This window comes from Pelecanus crispus, chromosome 3, assembly GCF_030463565.1.
Source record: "Pelecanus crispus isolate bPelCri1 chromosome 3, bPelCri1.pri, whole genome shotgun sequence".
Lineage (NCBI taxonomy): Eukaryota > Metazoa > Chordata > Aves > Pelecaniformes > Pelecanidae > Pelecanus > Pelecanus crispus.
In genome coordinates this window covers 90,437,276-90,451,944 of record NC_134645.1, presented here as the reverse complement: position 1 = coordinate 90,451,944, position 14,669 = coordinate 90,437,276, and the positions used below count along the sequence as shown (strand labels likewise).

The 14,669-nt window shown below is 41.2% G+C and overlaps 1 protein-coding gene across 4 annotated transcripts in view; it reads right to left on the bottom strand.

Annotated features, from left to right (window-relative positions):
* Window positions 1-14,669, bottom strand: part of MDN1 (midasin AAA ATPase 1) — a 109,904-nt gene that overhangs the window by 69,035 nt on the left and 26,200 nt on the right. For all 4 annotated transcript variants that reach the window (XM_075706638.1, XM_075706639.1, XM_075706640.1 and 1 more), the window contains 14 exons: window positions 14,301-14,445; window positions 12,776-12,872; window positions 11,109-11,222; window positions 10,311-10,458; window positions 10,028-10,138; window positions 9,055-9,206; window positions 8,379-8,557; window positions 7,800-8,008; window positions 6,545-6,691; window positions 5,641-5,782; window positions 5,378-5,512; window positions 5,162-5,300; window positions 4,075-4,213; window positions 3,856-3,986 (listed from right to left, as the gene is read on the bottom strand). In XM_075706638.1, coding sequence (XP_075562753.1) covers window positions 3,856-3,986; window positions 4,075-4,213; window positions 5,162-5,300; window positions 5,378-5,512; window positions 5,641-5,782; window positions 6,545-6,691; window positions 7,800-8,008; window positions 8,379-8,557; window positions 9,055-9,206; window positions 10,028-10,138; window positions 10,311-10,458; window positions 11,109-11,222; window positions 12,776-12,872; window positions 14,301-14,445 — 1,988 coding nt within the window. The remainder of the gene's footprint in view (window positions 1-3,855; window positions 3,987-4,074; window positions 4,214-5,161; window positions 5,301-5,377; window positions 5,513-5,640; window positions 5,783-6,544; window positions 6,692-7,799; window positions 8,009-8,378; window positions 8,558-9,054; window positions 9,207-10,027; window positions 10,139-10,310; window positions 10,459-11,108; window positions 11,223-12,775; window positions 12,873-14,300; window positions 14,446-14,669) is intronic.

The following is a 14,669-nucleotide window of genomic DNA, read 5'->3' as shown; positions in this document are numbered from 1 at the left end:
AGGCCAAGTGCAAGGTCCTGCACCTGGGACAGGGCAACCCCCGGTATCAGTACAGGTTGGGGGATAAAGGGATTGAGAGCAGCCCTGCGGAGAAGGTCTTGGGGGTACTGGTGGATGAAAAGCTGGACATGAGCCAGCAATGTGCACTCGCAGCCCAGAAAGCCAACTGTATCCTGGGCTGCATCAAAAGAAGCGTGGCCAGCAGGTCGAGGGAGGTGATTCTGCCCCTCTGCTCTGCTCTGGGGAGACCTCACCTGGAGTACTGCGTCCAGCTCTGGAGCCCTCAGCACAAGAAGGACATGGACCTGTTAGAGCAGGTCCAGAGGAAGGCCACAAAAATGATCCGAGGGCTGGAGCACCTCTCCTATGAGGCCAGGCTGAGAGAGTTGGGGTTGTTCAGCCTGGAGAAGAGAAGGCTGCGGGGAGACCTTATTGCGGACTTTCAGTACTTAAAGGGGGCCTATAGGAAAGATGGAGACAATCTTTTTAGCAAGGCCTGTTGTGACAGGACAAAGATTAATGGTTTTAAACTAAAAGAGGGTAGATTTAGACTGGATATAAGAAGAAATTTTTTACAATGAGTGTGGTGAGGCACTGGAACGGGTTGCCCAGAGAGGTAGTGGAGGCCCCATCTCTGGCAACATTCAAGGTCAGGTTGGACGGGGCTCTGAGCAACCTGATGTAGTTAAAGCTGTCCCTGCTCACTGCAGGGGGGGTTGGGCTAGATGATATCTAAAGGTCCCTTCCAACCCAAAGCATTCTATGATTCTAATAGTAATAATAATAATATACAAAGCAAGTGATGCACAATGCAATTGCTCACCACCCGCCAACCGATACCCAGACAGTTCCCGAGCAGCTATCACTGCCCCCAAGCCAACTCCTGCCAGTTTATATACTGAGCATGACGTCATATGGTATGGAATAGCCCCTTGGTCAGTTTGGATCAACTCTTCTGGCTGTGCCCCCTCCCAGTTTCTTGTACACCTGGCAGAGCATGGGAAGCTGAAAAGTCCTTGACTAGCATAAGCAGTACTTAGCAACAACTAAACCATCAGTGTGTTATCAACATTCTTCTCCTACTAAATCCAAAATACAGCACTATGCCAGCTACTAGGAAGAAAATTAACTCTATCCCAGCTGAAACCGGGACAAATGCTGCCCTGGAAGCACAAAAACAGTTCATCCCCTTTAAAGGTAAGGGAAGTAAGCAGAGCAAGAGACCCCCCTTGGCTTAACTGTGAGCTTCTGAGTCTGCTCAAAACCAAAAGAAAAGCGTACCAGAGATGGAAAAGCAGACAAAAACCCACTGAGAACTACAAGGACATGGCCAGGGCTTGCAAAGATGCAGTTAGAAAAGCAAAAGCTCAGCTCCAATTGAAATTGGCCAGAGATGTCAAAAACTACAAGAGAGAGTTCTTCAGGTACGTAAACAACAAGCAGAAACAGAAGGAAAATATTGGCACACTGTTAAGCAGGAGAGGCAAATTAGTCACCAACAATGCTGAGAAGGCAGAAGTCCTCAACACTTTCTTCAGCTTTGTCTTTACCAGCACTGTTGGGCCCCAGGCCTTGGGAACAAAAATCCAGGTTGATGCAAACACAGACCCACTGTCAGTGAAGGAAGAGTTGGTATGCGAACTATTACAGGAGCTTGACCCCTACAAATCGATGGGCCCTGACATTATCCACCCGAGCGTGTTAAGAGAGCTGGCTCACATCGTTGCAAGGCCGCTCTCTTTGAGAGTCGTGGAGATCGGGGGATGTCCCAGAAGACTGGAAGAAGGCTAATGTCACCGCCATCTATAAGAAGGGCTTAAACAAGGGCTAGGAAATTACAGGCCCATCAGTCTTACTTCAGTCCCTGGGAAAGTTATGGAGCAAATCCTCCTGGGGGCTATCACAAGTTAAATGAAGCATGTGATTGGGAAAAGCCAGCACAGATTCACTAAGGGCAAATCATGCTTGACAAACCTGATCACCTTCTACGCCAAAGTAACCTGTTTGGTTGACGTGGGGTGAGCAGTGGATGTTGCCTACCTGAATTTCTCCAAGGCTTTCGATACCATTTCCCACAGCCTCCTCCTAGAGAAACTGATGCATTACAGTCTAGACAAGTGGCCTGTGCAGCAGGTGGGGAACTGGCTACAGGCCACACCCATGGTGGTGGTAAATATCTCCTTTTCAAACTGGCAACCTGTCACAAGTGGAGTTCCCCAGGGATCGATATTGGGCCCAACGCTGTTTAATATCTTCATAAGTGATCTGGATGATGGGATCAAGTGTACCCTGATGAAGTTTGCTAATGATACTGAGTGGGGAAGCGGACACTTTGGAAGGGAGAGCCACCCTGCAGGAAAACCTGCATAGGCTGGAAGAGTGGGCTAACAAGAACCTTATGAAGTTCAACAAAGACAGATGTAAGTTCTTGCACCTGGAAAAACATAATCCAGGAGTGTGGCACAGGCTGGGATCTACCCAGCTGGGGAGCAGCTCTGTGGAAAGGGACCTGGGGTCCTGGTGGACAACAAGCTCAATATGAGTGAACAGTGTGCTGCTGTGGCAAAGAAAGCCAACAGGATGCTGGGTTGCATCAACAAGGGCATCACCAGCAGAGATAAAGTCATTATCCCACTCTACTCAGCGCTTGTCATGCCACACCTGGAATACTGTGCTCACTTGTGGTCCCCGTGATACAAAAAAAAGACGCGGACAGCCTAGAGAGGGTCCAGAGAAGGGCCACAAAGATGATCAAAGGACTGGGAAGCCTGCCATATGAGGAAAGGCTGAGAGAATTCAGTTTGTTCAGCCTTGAGAAATGAAGGCTTAGGAGAGACCTTATCATCATGTTCCAGTATTTAAAGGGTGGCTACAAAGAAGATGGAGACTCCCTTTTTACAGGGAGTCACACGGAAAAGACAAGGGGTAATGGGTACAAGTTACTCCTGGGGAGATGCCAACTGAACACAAGAGGAAAAATTTTCACAATGAGAACAATCAGCCATTGGAGTACTCTCCCCAGGGAAGTGGTGGATTCCCCAACATAGGACACTTTAAAGATCTGGGCCATCTTGTCTAGACCATGCTTTTGCCAAGAAAGGTTGGATCCTTGAGGTCCTTCCAACCTGTTATTCTACAATTCTATGATTTTACTTGTAGATTTATTTTCCAACTTGACTCATGCTGTAAACTGTCTTTAGATACTGTATAAACTGTTTCAACTAAACTAGGGGTTATGTTCTTAATTTGTTTATCCAGGGACATACGCTATTGAATAAAGCAAATCCTTTCATCATCTTATTTTTGTCCATGAAACAAATAAAGCAATTTGAGTGCAGATCAGTCTGTAACAGTTCTATAAAGCCAAATGGAAAGTAATGACACTAACCAAAGCATTCAAACCCAACATAATCAGTGTACCGACACATGTCAAGCAAGCATATACATATCTGCTTTCCAATCCAAGTACCTTTTATTTTTCCAGGTAAGTTAAGACATCAAGACTTAGGCAAGACAAGGCAGTTTCATCTGGTCTTACCTTACTATCCTTTCCCCTAGCTGTAATTAGAATTTCAAACAGCAAAAATTGTCTAAGAATTACTATGATTAAAACTAGCACCTCTGTCAGATGGATGACAATTAGAAAAACAAAGCAAACCGGCACAGAAGTTGAAACATGTACAGGCTTGAGTTATTTGGGTCATTCATTCCTTCCTCAAGAACTACATGATTAAGAGAGCAGCTCACCCACGCCAAGAAACAAACGTGCCTAAAAGAAGCTAGATTTACCCTGTCACATTTGTATAATGAATAGACACATTCAGGATACTTAATGCTAATGCATTTAAGACATACCTGTTAAGTCGCTCTAGTACAGAATCATCCGCTAAAGAAATCTCATCAAGGAGAAAAAACCCCTCCTCTTTCATTGCTAAAACAAGAGGTCCATCACACCACTCAAAGAGTCTAGAACCATCAGATTCCTCCTAAGAAATGGAAAATGAAGTAATTAATAATTGCTACTTTTTGCTTCCACGGTCACATTATCCAAACTACTACTAATGCAAGACAAACCTGGTCTTTCGACCTCTGTCTGACTGGTCGCAGTCCTCCCAGGAAGTCTGAAGTCTCCATATGCAAGTGGCAATTCACTGAGTATAGCTTCTGATTTGTTAATGCTGCAAAGATCTGACAAATGGTAGTTTTACCACACCTGCAACAAAGTAATTTAATTGAAAGGGAAGAAAAAAAAAAAAACCAGCTCACTTGAGACAGGATTCATACTTTCATTGAAGAGCTATGAGGCAAAGGCCCAGCATGCAAATTTCCTTCTGCTCCTTTCCTTGAAAGAAATGTTTGCAAAGTGAAGCCATATTTGGCACAACAACTGTTGCTGACTTGCACAAGATGCCTTTAATTAAATTTAAAACAGTATCTGCATTGATGGATTTCTGCAGGTTCAAAGTCAACTTATTTCAGCCTGCCCCTACAGGTACTCAACTAGCCTAACATTTCACTAAACTGGAGATGCTATGTGTCCAGACCAAGCCTAAGTACGAGGGAATAAACTGCTGAGTACCTAGAGTTCTCATTTATTAGCTAAATAATTTTACTTCTCCCTTTTCTTGCGTTTTTCTTCCCTTCTCTCCTACAAAAGTTTACTCTCCAAACTTATAACCAGCACAGGAGCAGAGAGCATCTCCTTCCATGACCTCCTTTACCGCATACAAGGCAGTGGTGGTGGGGAGAAGCAGTAGCAAGGCTATATTCTCGCTTTTAAAACACGTGAAGTGAATGTGCTCTCAAACAGAAAAACGTCAGAATTCCCCAAAAGCAGCCTCTCCAGTGAGACACAGTAAGATTCTACAGGGCACCTTGTGAAAGGTGGGGACAAGTCAGCTCACCTCAATTTTACTACTTTCTATATAATTTCTATGGAGTTATACATAATGCAGATAATCCCATTAAAGACTTGTGCTGAAAGAGATGCAATTGCTTCCCCTCAAGAGAGAACTGTGAAAAACAGCAGTTGCAAGTCTGCCATGACAGAGGATTAAATGTCCCAGATCAAAGAAGCACTGAAGCCCACACAACCATTTTGTGTCCAACTCAGTGGCTGGTGCAGCACTACAAAGAACTGCATCGTAAAAAGCAAGGTTACCCAGTGTCTCCCACCAGCAGTACTGGTTCACCAAACTCCAGGGCTCGTCCCACCAAAATGGCAAGTCTCCTCATCCCTTGAGTCCAGACAATATGGTTAAAATCTCCATCCATGACTGACTTCTGCGTGGAGGATTTAGCTGCACAACACAAAGCAATCCATCAGCTTCAGTCACATCTAGAGAACTACCAGTGTGGTCCCTTCCAGGAAACTCACCCAGTAGCTTTTTGACGCTTTCCCCTGAGAAGAGAGACTCAGGATATATTTTTTTCTTGAAGTGTTTTTCAAGGACACCCTGAATAACATCCACCTCCTCCTGTTTCCTGACTCTGCCTGCCAGAAGCATAAAACCTATAAAAACAGAGGAATACAGAAAGCAATTACTACCTGGTTAATCAGCAACAAAAACTTATACTGAAGAACTAGACTTAGAAAGTAATTCTACAGGCACTCTAAAAACCTGAGGTAGCAGGGCTTACCATCATTTGCTAAGTGCTGGAGCCAGTCATACTCCTTCTCCAGCTGTTCTGCCAATCTGTACCTTTCAGCCCAACGAAACAGATCCCGCAGGGTAATGAACCCGTGCTTCCCAGCAAACACCGTTGAACCTCTGCGGTAAGACTGTCATAAGAACAAAACATGAGCCATTTTTTCACGAACCTGTCCAAATACTTAAAGCAAAGCTAATCAGAGCTCTCTGATGTGACATTTCTTCAAACAAACTGGATGGGGGGGATGGGGGTAGGAAGTCTAGTACAGTCACGACTCCCAAACTAGAATTACCTTTAAGCAGGTATTTGATAGGTACCAGGAGCAAAATAATACAGATAATAAAAAATAAAAATACTAAGAAGAAAATATGTACCTGGAATAAAACAAGATCCAAGCAAAAGATTAGGTTCTACAGCAAAATCTATGCTAACACTTTGAAGCATGCTCTGGTTTCTGCTGCTGCAATTGCTTTTAAATACAAGATAGTTTTAACTACACACTAAGTGTTAAATGCCTGTTAAACACAGAGTGTCAGAACACATCCAAAATTATTGCTTCGAAATAATGCCAAATTTAGCATGACCTGGAGGCAGCTACAAATCCAACACTGTACTTTGGATCCAGGGCAAGGGATTATTCTACACATCAAATCCCAAGGGCTTTGGTTATTGATTTTTTTGCTGCTAGCTTTCTCTCAAATCTGACATCACCTTCCCTATTTTCTATCTTGGCCACTGAACCAAGTACTTTGGTGGGTTCTCTTCCATCAATTATGGTTTAGGTTTTTAAATATCTGCCAGTTAGCAACATTTCCCCCACAAAGGAATTTCTATTACTTTGTGCTGAAATATGTTTGCATGTCTTCTACAAAAACAAGAAAGAATCTCATACTTGCAGGTCTAACATGACTTTGACAAGCTTGCTGCAATAAGAAGGCGGCAAACTGCATCGCTTGTGCAGGATGGTTTCCAATTCAGCACTTGGCAGTTCATCAAAATGCAGTTCCACAAAACGGTTTCTGAAGGCTCTGGACAAAACCTAAAATATGAGAACATACTATTGCTTGAATTTTTTCCTTTGGTATTCCTCATGTTATATATCTTCCCTTAGACATCCAAAGGAAATATGGATAGTGTCATAGCATACAAATTAGCACATACTCATAAACATTGCAAGAAAACATAAGAGACAGCCCAGATGAGGACAAAAGCTTTAAAACGTGTTGTGTTTTAACTGCGGTAGGCAGCTAAGCACCAAACAGCCACTTGCTTACTCCTCCTACAATGGGATAGGGGAGAGAATCGGAAGGATAAAAGTGAGAAGATTCGTGGGTTGAGACAAAGACCGTTTCATAGGTAAAGCAAAATGTGCGTGCACAAGCAAAGCAAAATTAGGAATTCATTCACCACTTCCCATGAGCCAGGCGGGTGTTCAGCCATTCCCAGGAAATCAGGACTTCATCATGCACCACGGTTATTTCGGGAGACAAACACCAAACATCCCCCTCTTCCTCCCTGTCCCCCCAGTTTTTATTGCCAAGCATGACATGATATGGTATGGGATATCCATCTGATCAGCTGGGGTCAGCTGTCCCCAGCTGTGTCCCCTCCCAACCTCTTGTGTACCTCCAGCCTACTTGCTGGTGGTGCAGCGTGAGAAACAGAAAAGGGCTTGAGGCTGTATAACACAGCGATGTTTTAGCCATTGCTGAGCAGTGCTTATCAACACTGTTTTGGTCACAGATCCAAAACATAGCACCATACCAGTCACTATGAAGAAAATTAACTATTCCAGCCAAAACCGGTACAAAATGGACACCAGTAGCCTATGTCAAGTCTCTTCTCCAGTGCTCTTGCACAAGAAATGCTGAGTCAAATATAACACATGAACTCCAGTTCAGTAAAGCACTTAAAATCTCAACTACTGAAAATGATTTAGAAATTTATTATCTGCAAAACAACCAACCAACCTAAACAGAACCCAGCTGTACCAGAAGTTAGTCCACAGCCACCTCAACTCTCCACCTCTTGAGAGTTTCATGTTAATTCTGTGTTACGCATCAGGAACTTTTCAAATCACACTTCTATATACAAGAGAAATTAATTCCCTAGAGTCGTAGCTACTCAAAGGAAGAGATCATACAGACCTTTCTGCCACCATAGAGTCCTGGAGGATTCTGTGTAGCAAACAGCATGAAGCGAGAGTGAGCTTTGACAACTTCCTGAGTCTCAGTAACGAACAGCTCCCTGTTATCATCCAACAAACGGTTGAGAGCCTCCAGAACATCAGTGGGAGCCAAATTCAGTTCATCTAGAACAATCCAGTAACCCTTTCTCATTGCATCTATGAGGATGCCTTGGAGGGAAAAGAAAAAGTTCTAGTCAAAAATCTAACAAACTAAATCTAATGGAAGCATGCATTCAGATACTTTCAGCAACCACCTTTCACTCAGTATAAATGCTAATCCAGAGAAGGAAGCAACAGTATTGCCTAAGGTGTTGAATTCTTTTCTTTATGTCCAATAGGACAAGTATGATGAGACAAACATAAACTCTTAAGAATTCACTGAAATTCACAGAAGTGATTATCATTAATATGCAACTACTAACTTTATGACAGATCATCTCTCCATGGTAATAAAAGAGACAAGTTAGGCAGAAAAGAAAAAAAAGAAAGGTAGTGAAGTGAGACAGAAATTTGCAGTAAATACAATATGCCCACCCACCTTCCTTAAATACCAACTTCCCAGACGCATCTGATGTATAACAGCCAATATATTCCTGGATGTCAGTATGCTCATGATTGTTAATCCTTACACAATGGTTCCCAGTAGCAGCAGCCAACCAGCGAATTAAACTGGTTTTACCAACAGAGGTCTCTCCTTGAATCAGTACTGGATGAGTCCTAAAACGGATAATCAAAATAGTGGTTTAGAAGCACAAGTCATCTCTTTCTCATATATGAGATAGCAACGTTATTTGAAACTTTCACATATCTACATTAGCAAACTACATTACCAAAATGCACCAAAATTACACTACTTAACTCACTCAGAGTATCCAAGATCATACACTAACAGGGGAACATAAGTGACTTTACCCCTGAATGCTAACTGCTACCCATGAGGCTTTACATGGCAGTATGAAATAAGCAGGTTATCCTAACCAAAATTTTCAAGATTGTCATTTAAATGAAACTAGGTATGGCAGTAAGATGGCTTAAAGAGACAAGAAATACATGTATAAGTTCAAGTCTCTGTATAATGAAAAGTTAACTATAACATAGAAGGAAAATGGGCATTACTTACGCCCAACAATAAAGGCTAGACAGGCACCAACACTTGAGGCCCAAATAAACATCTTTAACTTCATTTTTTAATGGAAAAATTGAAACAGACATACCCTGCAGACACAACTCTGGCAATGTCTTTCAGATTAAGCTTAACTGAAGGGGTTAGCACATAAGTCTCATCTACAGTGGGTTCCTTATCCCCAGCTGAAATCCAGTATCCTTCTATAAGAATAAATCTCCCTCCTTGAGGTTTTGGTATTTGCTAAGGAGACATGACAGAAATAACAGATTATACATACGAGTTTCAATTTGCTAATGAAGACAACTACTGTTACGCCACTGCAACATAATCTTTAAGAAGTCATTTTAAATTAATCCCTGAACACTCCTGCAGTAAGCACTGTCCCCTTGTCACAGAATGCAAATTACAGGAAATGCCTGACCAGATTATTTCAAGGTCATGAAGCAGGAATCTTTGCCAGTGCCATAAAGATAAAAATGTCTCAGGAGTCCTAGCACAGAATTTTGAAATACATTTCCAAGCAGGAAATTGGCTTTTATCTTTTTACCTAATATGAATGGGTTTATTCTGAAACAAATATATATCTCTTACAACTGGCTTCCCCATCCCACCTGCCTAGTCCCCCATGCAAACTCATGCTGCACTCCCAGAACTAGTGAGATTCTTCCTTTCCCACTGGAGACAAAGCACAGATGTTTGCTTTGTATCCATATCTTCTGCATTCAGAGCCTAAAAATAAAAAGCCTGTGAAAGCTCCTCAAAAGTCTGTGAAAGCTTTACAGTTGCAGTCACTGTATTAAGCTGCCCACACTCCACAATGCGGTAATTATTCAGACTTTCACATTTTTTCAAATTAACAAATAAACTAGCTAACACATGGGCATTTCAAGCAGAAGTAAAAAATTACAAAGAAACAGTATTAATTTTTTTTTCTTTAGTTCTTTGTAAGATGAAAAACAAGACTGCAAGAAGGAAATGTGAAAGAAAAAGGCAGGAGAAGGCAACTCAAAATAAATTCTACTCTGAATACTAAACCGTTTTATATAGGCTTAGTTACCTACCTGCTTGAGAAGGCTTTTGATGTTGCCAGAGACTATATGCTGGCAAATTAGCTTTTGAACTACTGGGTGAGACACTCTGTCAAGCTGTGTCAGGAAACTCAAACAGAAGCCCTAAGAAGAAGAGTTATTTTCAGTGATAAAATGAAAAATCATTATGAAAAAAAAGGTAGAGATTAAACAATCATTTCTGTTCAATACTACACTTAGAAGAGAGGATTTTCCTTTACCCAAACAGTCTTTGTAGTGAATACACACTGAAACAAACCCCAGCATAGCTAATCACCTCATACAGTGAGCGTGGTATGCTGCTACATGGATTAGATGCTGCAAATCTCAATGCCCTGCAAAGTGTACGGAGACTGTAGTGAGGTCTGTGGCCAGTTCCATCCACCAGCTTTGCTTCTGCTTCCTTTCTCACAGATAAATAAAAGCTGCAAAAATAAAGAGTGAAACCACTTCCAGTTACATAGTGCTGTTACTGATCAGAGCATTGCTCTAAGAAATTAAACCCAAAAGTATGAACATTTCAGCTTATCTCCAACTGTCACTTTTTCTAAAAGCTCCAGGTTAGGAAAGCCATGCCAAACTCTGCCATCTGTAGAGTCAGTGAAGCAAAGCAACAGAATATTTTAGAACCATGTTTCTGAGTGAGCTTGATATACAGAGAATGACTACAAACTCAAAGTATTCTAAACATGTAACAGTTCTTCAGGTGAGAAATACACCTTAAACTAGGGGAAAGAAAGGTAACGATAAACACATAAGACTTTCATTGGTATGATCTACAGAAAAAAAAAAAAACATTTTAATCTCTCAGATGGGGAAGAAACAACAATGCTTTAACTGGTGCCACCAACAAAGTATTTCTGAATAAGAAAAAGTGAATCTCATCCACACAAGTACAGAAACCTTCAGAATGAAGAGGATGGATGTCTACCCTCTTGTTTCCTAAGGCTATGCAAACTGCTGCATAGGGAGCATTATAGTGTTTCCCAAACCAGTCTAACCACAGACTAGAGTCACATACTTTCTTTTTGTTACTTATTCCATCAAGGATTTCAAGAGTTTACAACCGACTTACTTCACAATTCCTTGTACTGTATTTTTGTTCACATTCAAGCCTCTCAGATAATCCATGATAAGAACTTGCAAGTCTCCTTCATTTCTCAATTCTTCTACATAAAGTTCAGTAAACCTACAAGAATCAAATCAATCCATAACACTCAAGACATCTGACAATATTTAAAAAAAAAAAAAAAAGAATCATGTTATATATGATTCTCATCGTATATAACATTTAACATTTTGTAAGCAGCAGAATATTGACTTATCAAACTACCTACAGACAGACTCAAGAACCAGAGTAATTAAAAAGAAAGTATTAGTAATACCTCATTTCTAAATAATTTATCTGAATTATTTTAACTTAGTAGACTGAAAATTAACTATGGGACTGTATTTTTGAAAATTAAAATTTTAAACAATTTGCAATAGATATCCAAACACTATGACCTGAACACTGGAGCACTGACACAGCAGGAGCACTTTTCAAAGTGGACTCTCTAATGATGTCTGTTTTAAAGAGTGAACACTTACGAGATATGACTTAGTCTAATTTTGTGTTGAGTAGCATATCCAGGTTGTTTTCTACTTTTACAAATATCCACCTCAGCAATGATAAAATGAGAAAATTTGACAATAAGCAAAGGAAAATTAGGAGCAAAACATGCCCTCAGTGAAGTTGAGTATCTTAAGTTATGCCAACAGTGTTTTATATTTGGTAGACTACATTGGCAGCTCTAGCTAATGAACATATTTTCTAACCATTAGTTAGTCCAGTATATTTCGCACTGGGTATTGAATGTGAGTCTACAGCCCTTCCATACCATGCATTAAAACTGCAAACAATAGCTCAGAACACACCACAGCAAACCGAAAACAACCATCAACTTCAGAGGGGTGGATATGTTTGACAAATGCAAATATAAATTCATTTAAACTTAACAAGCCATGCTGAAGCATCCTTTCTTCTGTATTACACTCACTTTCTTTCCTTTCAACTACTAAGCCAGGAGAGCTAATAGCTATAAAACCTTACTTTGCCACTAATAACTGCACATGACTATTTACATATAGTAAGCACAGCTCTACAGTCCTGCACAGTGTTTATGACTCTACTAAGGGACTACATGTGCGACTTTTGGCACTCATGAGGGAAACTGCATCAAACACAAGCAGAAGATCTTTGCATTCAGGAACAGGTAGTGCTGAAGAATGGATTTGAATATCACACATCCTCTCCACCATGCAAACCACCTTCCTTCTCAGTGAACAAGGCTGGATATACAGCTTTTTGCAACAATCATCAACACTTCTGAGCTATCAAGAGAAAGGCTGCTAAACAGACACAAAGCACTTGTCTTTATCATCCCCATCAGGACCATAAACCCCTGCAGTGGCATTCCCAGGCACTGACAGCTAACTGTAAAGAATGATCATTCCCCTGCCCCCAGTGACACCACTCTACACTACTTCTATACCATTTGTTCATGCTCAGCTACTTTACAGAAGTATTTTCCTGATGCTATTTCATGAAAAACCTTCACCATGATGTGGAACACGCCCCTCGCAGGAACTTGAGTTCAGACTCATATCCTTGGGTATTCTTCACTGGGTCAACTTTGAAAGCTAGTTAAACTCTGAAAAAGACCTTAACAAGTATTTTGACACAGAATCATTATTTCCTACCTGTTTCTTATTCCTGGAGGAAGATTTCTCTTTCCAACATCTGTAGCTGGATTCATGCATGCAAACAAGCGAAAATCAGGGTGACGGACAAGAGGCTCTAAAGGAAAACAGAAATAAGAGACATAAGGTTAATGCTAAACCCAGGATACTTATTATTTTAAATGAGGTATATTTCTTCTAAGCCAGTTTTCTATTACTGCACTACTATGTATTCTTAAAATGCCAGGGTGAAAGTTTTCAGAGAATAACCCCATGTAATTTTATCAGAAGTTTCTCTGCATCTTTACAACTGCCACAGGCAAGCGAAACTGACTTTTATTTGTGTGCAGCAGGATGTTTTAACAACACTGAATATTTAAAACAAAAAAGATATATAAGCCCTAAGCTTGGAACACTCCTTGTGTCTCTTTCAGAACAATGGGCAGTGCTTCCCTCAGCCAGGAAGAAAACCCAGCCTAGGAAGCACATACAACATTTGTCTCTATCTGTAGCTCCAGAAAACAATATTCAGCAATTGCATTTTTTTTTTTTTACTTTTACCTTTTTACTGGGTCTGGCTGGGAAGGAGTTAACTTTCTTCACTGCAGCTCCTATGGTGCTGTTGAGAGCACACCAATGTTTTGGCTATTGCTGAACTGTGCTGGCACAACATCAAGGCTTCCTCTTTTCCCCACTCTGCCCTCCTTCCCCCAGTGACTAGGCTGGGAGTGAGCAAAAAGCTGGGAGGGGACACTGTTGGGACAGCTGACCCAAATTGGCCAAAGTGATATTCCCTACCATACAACATCATGCTGAGCAGTAAGAATTGGAGTAGAGGAAGAACGGGGTGGTGATTTTTGTCTTCTAATGTGGCTGTTGCTTAGAGACTGGCTGGACTTCGGTCTGCTTCTGGGAGCTGGTTATTGACTGCCTTTGCATCACTTGTTTCACATAATTTTTTTTTGCTTTTGCTCTTCCTATTCTCTCTCCTATCCTGCTGGGGGGTGGAAGGAGTGAGTGAGCACTCCTGGAAGGAGTGACTGTATGGGCGCTTAGCTGCTGGCGAGGGTCAAAGCACAAGAAGGACTCAGAAAAATCAAAGGCCTTGTCCATGTATTTCTAGCTGGAGAACAAATATATTCTCAGGATCAGTGAAAGGCAATTACTACAGCAGCAACTAAACCTCATGTGCCATGCCCTTAGCCATCAAACTATCTCATCTTTATAAAAAAAAAAAAAATGACACTCCCTGAAGAGTCTTTAGAGACAGCAATGCTTACTAAGGCCACTAGAGAGATCTGCTCCTTGTAGAATCCAAAAAGGCAAAAGCTACAACAATTTCTGCATGCTGAAATCTCCTGAACCATAGTGAATTATAACTGCCACCTCTTGCATAAAAGTATGAAGTCTAGAAAGAACACATTGTTCTCTTTTGCACGTATTCATTTTAACAGTAAATGTTCTCAGTTTATTTTGAGCCATATAGGATAGGGAATTCAACAAACTGGACAGCAAGATACAGCATAAGCAAGCACAGAAATAGTACCTGTATCTCCTCTGTCTAGTAACACCACTGACCCAGATGATCCTTCCAATAAACCGCTCAGGCACTCTAAAGTCTCTGCTGCAGCCAAGTTAATCTCGTCCAATAAAATCCACTCTCCTTTTTTTACTGCTTGTGCCAGAGTACCCTAAAAATGAGATCAATTTGTTAATTGTGTCACCAGCAGTGATACATCAACTAAAGCATCCGTATACTGCAAATACTTGTTTTGCAGCCCACGAGTTGATTAGACAAATGCAATTCCAGACCTTTTACAGCAATAGCAGTTTTACTGCTCTCCCTCAGTAACAGCAATTATTTTGCAAGTCACAGAAGTCAGTCAGTCAACACCATTATCAGCTACCATTAAGA